Source organism: Buceros rhinoceros, unplaced genomic scaffold, assembly GCF_000710305.1.
Source record: "Buceros rhinoceros silvestris isolate BGI_N320 unplaced genomic scaffold, ASM71030v1 scaffold5234, whole genome shotgun sequence".
NCBI lineage: Eukaryota > Metazoa > Chordata > Aves > Bucerotiformes > Bucerotidae > Buceros > Buceros rhinoceros.
The window spans coordinates 10494-15186 of NW_010407529.1; the positions used below are offsets into that span (position 1 = coordinate 10494).

The 4693-nt window shown below is 48.5% G+C and overlaps 1 protein-coding gene across 1 annotated transcript in view; it reads left to right on the forward strand.

Moving 5' to 3' along the window:
- Positions 1 to 4693, forward strand: part of LOC104491993 (myosin-3-like) — a gene marked incomplete at both ends in the record, with an annotated part of 16141 nt that overhangs the window by 10487 nt on the left and 961 nt on the right. The window contains 8 exons of the mRNA XM_010134492.1: positions 275 to 393; positions 882 to 1078; positions 1278 to 1461; positions 1688 to 1853; positions 2419 to 2543; positions 2713 to 3021; positions 3107 to 3310; positions 3408 to 3533. Of these exons, the coding sequence (XP_010132794.1) occupies positions 275 to 393; positions 882 to 1078; positions 1278 to 1461; positions 1688 to 1853; positions 2419 to 2543; positions 2713 to 3021; positions 3107 to 3310; positions 3408 to 3533 (1430 nt within the window). The remainder of the gene's footprint in view (positions 1 to 274; positions 394 to 881; positions 1079 to 1277; positions 1462 to 1687; positions 1854 to 2418; positions 2544 to 2712; positions 3022 to 3106; positions 3311 to 3407; positions 3534 to 4693) is intronic.

Here is a 4693-nt window from a genome sequence, read left to right on the forward strand (position 1 = left end):
ATTCTAGACAGCGGCAGGTTGGGGAGCCCTGACATATCTGTTCTGGCAGCTGAGCCAGAGGGCTGCACCTGCCGTTAAACCCCTTTTTATGTGAATTTATTATGAATTTATATGAATTCTTGTGAATGAGCTTGATAGGCGCCTTGGTAAGTGGATGGAGATACAAATACAAGGGAACAGAGAGGGCATAGCAGGTGAAAATCTCCCAAAATCTGGTCATCTCTGGTGGTAGTGGTCCTGGTGAATCCATGAGACTTCTCCTCTCTTGTCACAGGTGATCTGAGCCGCCAGCTCCAAGAGAAGGATGCCGTCATGCTGCAGCTGTCCCGGAGCAAGCAGGCAACTGCACAGCAAATGGAAGAACTGCGAAGGCAGCTGGAGGAAGAGATCAAGGTAGTGCCGCCCGCTGAGCACACCCTAACCCTTCAGAAGGTACAAGGGCCCCAGTTCCCTTCCAAAATGCTGCAGGAAGTTGGTCAGTGTTGCTGCCCATATTGCTGCTGGGCAGAACGTGTGCGGTGAGCACTGCGGTTCGGTGTCTGGCTGAGGAGGTCTCTGACACCTGAAAAGGGGTTTCATTTTTTATGTGATTTTTTTTTGCATACTTTTTAACTTTAAAGCCCTGGTCTATGCGATTTCTTTTGCTTCTGTAGTCCCAGGGAAGAAAAGCTACAGCATGTACCAGGGTGAAAGCATCACTCTTGGTCTTTTCCAGTGGCAGAGCTGAGAAAAGCTGGTTGCAGCTGAAGATAACTGCCTGAACGCTCACAAACCTCAGGCCCTTTGTCTTCTGCCCAAGCTGCAGTGACCATGTTTTTAGCGTGTAAGGTCCTGGGGTCACCTGCTGGTCACAGCTTACGCAAATACATGACAATTTTTAGGCCAAGAACGCCCTGGCCCACGCCTTGCAGTCTGCTCGCCACGACTGTGACCTGCTCCGGGAACAGTACGAGGAGGAGCAGGAAGCCAAGGGGGAGCTGCAGCGCGCCCTGTCCAAGGCCAACAGCGAAGTGGCCCAGTGGAGAACCAAATACGAGACGGACGCTATTCAGCGCACGGAGGAGCTGGAGGAGGCCAAGTATGTGATAGATGAGGTGAACTGTCCAGGTGTCACTGTGTGGAATGCAGACCTACTTTTAGCAGCCTGACCTAAATTGCTGTGGGGTTTGCATATACACTTAATAAAAAAAATTATTTCCAATATTGTACTCATTAAATTACTTACAAAACATACTGATTTTTTGAATCATATGCTTTTCTTATTTATATTCCTTAAGGAAAAAACTCACTCGGCATCTCCAGGAGGCAGGGCGGCAGGAGCAGACCGTGAATTCAAAGTGTGCCTCCTTGGAGAAGGTGAAGATGAAGCTGCAGGGGGAGGTGGAGGATCTGACAGTGGACATAGAGAGAGCAAACACATTGGCAGCTGCCCTCAACAGGAAGCAGCAGAACTTTGACAAGGTGATGAGTGAGCACAGTATCTTTTAACTCAAGCCTTCCGAGAAGGCCAAAGCAACACTCCCTCCCTAAGTCCATTCTGAAATCAAGCTGATTTCAGTTGTAAGCTCCTCTGGAGCATGGCAGTAGGAACCGCCCTGTCTTCAGAGGCTGCGATATTTCTCCAGTACAGAAAATAGCCACCGATAACACAACACTGTCAGTACTAGGGAAACATAATGTCTTCCAGGTCGTGGCAGAATGGAAGGGGAAGTATGAGGGGAGCCAGCTGGAGCACGAAGCCCTCTCTAAAGAGTCACACTCGCTGACCACGGAGCTTGTCAAAGTGAAAAACACCTTTGCGGAAACCTTAGATCAGGTTGAGACAACCGAACGGGAAAACAAGGCTCTGAAGCGTAAGTGTTTGGCTTGGGTTTCCCATTGTTCGCAGTCCTACCACGACAAGGCAAGCGGCACACTGAGGTACAGGACTGTCATTGCTGGAGTCTCCGTTTTGATGGAGAGTGTAACTGTCTCACCAAAAGTTGTCGAGCGGCTTCGTAAAGTGTCCGAGTTAATAAAGCAGATGTCTTGGCTCTCCGTTACCTACTGCAGAGACGTGAGATCATTTTAGGTGCCTCTCCCGGATGAGGGCGGTGCCCTCAGGAGGTGGGACAGTGGGTGACAGTGAATGTACAGGTGGACATGTAATGACAAGACCTGTCGCGTTACCCTGATGGCTTGCCCAGAGCCAAGAACACGTGCAGGGATCTGTGAGGAGGCTGTGACACCACACCAATGTCCCTGTGTTTACACCACCCAGCATTTGCTGTTTCAGTCTGTACATACATATACACGGACATACACAACCGTGTGCATGTGTACGTGTGTGTATGTAGGTTTGCAGAGATGTTGGACACAGTCTCAAGCAGAGTTCAGCTTCTCTGGCTGCCACAGGCTGATGTCGTTCTTGTCTCGCAGAGGAAATTGCTGATCTGGCTGAACAAATTACTGCGAATGGCATAGTTATCAGAGACCTGGAGAAAGCCCAGAAGCAAACTGAGGCAGAGAAATCTGAGCTGCGGACAGCTCTGGAGGAGGCAGAGGTGAGTTAGTCTAAATGCTTCTGGAAGAAGTAGAGGGCGATCTGAACAGCGTTTGTGTGCGAGGCTGATGGCCACAAACTTCAGCAGTTTGTATGAAGTCACTGGGTAACAGCCCAGTGATTGCGTTCTCTGAAATGTTACTTCTGTGTTTGATCTTTTTCTTTTACAGGCAGCTCTTGAGCATGAAGAGGTCAAAATTCTTGGTGTCAACCAAGAACTGACTCAGATTAAATCAGAAATCAACAGAAGGATTGCTGAGAAAGATGAGGAGATCAGCCAGTTAAAACAGAACCATCAAAGGACTGTGGAGACCATGCAGGGTGTTCTGGATGCCGAGATCAGGAGCAGAAGTGAATCCTTAAGGCTGAAGAAGAAGATGGAGGGAGACCTGAATGAAATGGAGGTGCAGCTGAGCCACGCCAACCGCCAGGCTGCTGAGGCACAGAAACACCTGCACAGCGTCCAGGGAGCTCTCAAGGTCCTGGATCACCTTTCTGGTGAATTTATTTTTAATCACAGTATCCAAGAAATTGATTAGGACAAAACTGGCTCTTCACATTTAGGACACGCAGCTGCACTTGGACGATGCCCTCAGGACACAGGAGGACCTGAAGGAGCAGGTGGCCATGGTGGAGCGCAGAGCAAACCTGCTGCAGGCTGAAATTGAGGAGCTACGGGCAGCCCTGGAGCAGACGGAGCGGTCGAGGAAATTGGCTGAGCAGGAGCTTCTGGATGCCACCGAGCGCGTGCAGCTCCTCCACACCCAGGTAGTTTACTTTGCTCAGACAGACATACTTTTGGGTGCAGAGATTTGCCGAGTAAGAACCAATGGTAACTCAAAGTCTCTCTTTTTCTCCTTCATAGAACACCAGCCTTTATAATACAAAGAAGAAGCTTGAAACGGATATGGCTCAAATCCAAACCAAGATGGAAGATATTACTAATGCAGCAAAAAGTGCCGAGGAACGAGCAAAGAAGGCGATCACGGATGTGAGGATGTTGCCATGTTTTTCTCTTTGAATTTTCAGGGCTTCCCAATGGCAGTGCCGCTGGGAGATAATGTGAATACTCTGGGCACTAGCTGGATGAAGAACCAGTCCGTGAGCCTGGTTGAAGAGGCTACATGTCAGCAAAGGATTAGAGCAACAGGGAACTTGTTCTGCTGACAGACGAGTTCTTGGGGCTGTTGGCTTCATAGTGAACTGAACCCACTTTTAGTCACTCTGAACCAAATAACTTTCTCCAGTGCTGCATGAAAATGCAGAAAACCCCAGAAAACCTGCAGTATCGAAACCGTTAAATGTCTGATTCCAATATTTCCCTTTTCAAAGTCCTGCTGCAGAGCTTCTCAGTGGAGAATTGTGAGGGTCCGTTCAACAGCGGAGCAGTGTCCTCCTGTGCGGGGCCAGGGTAGCACCAATAGGCTGGTGTGCCAGGGGACCCAACTGCTAACGGTTTTCGATGCACAGGATCTAAGCAAAATCTTGACACTTAAAAGCGTTTGGAGTCAAGATGAAGGAAACTTCTCCACTTGCTCATGAAAATGAAAAATGAAAAAAAAATCATTTGTGTTCCATTTGAGTAGAGCAGACATGGAGCGTTACAATGAATGATACACACACATACAGTTAAATATCTGTCTCAAATTTCTGATGCTGTTCTTTTATTCTCTCACTGTTCAATTTTGACTTTTTCAGGGATTTTGCTGCCAAAACAATCTGTGCAATTTTACATTATTTTCGAGTAATGTCACTCAATATTTCACTGGTTTTGTCTTCAATAATATTGTTTTAAACTATTTTGCACCTTGTACCTCTGTCTGTCCCGGCTCCTATGGCAGTTCCAGGGCATGCACGAAGGCATAGCCCAGCTTCCATCACGCTCTGTTATCGGAGAAGCTTTCTGGCTGTGCCAGGCGCTGCTCCAGGCTTTGCTGTGGCTCCCGTGCTGCCCGGTGGCACTGGGTGGCACAGGGTCACAGTAGTGGCCATACAGTGGAACGGAGCATTTGGCCTTTCTCTCGTGCCAAGCTCCATGTGTGAGCAGATTTTTTCACATCCTTTTTCCTACTATTTCCTCTTATGTTTCTGCCGCTGTCGTGCCACAGACAAAAATGAAGTGGGAAATATGGTGGTAGGAGCGGTCAGCAG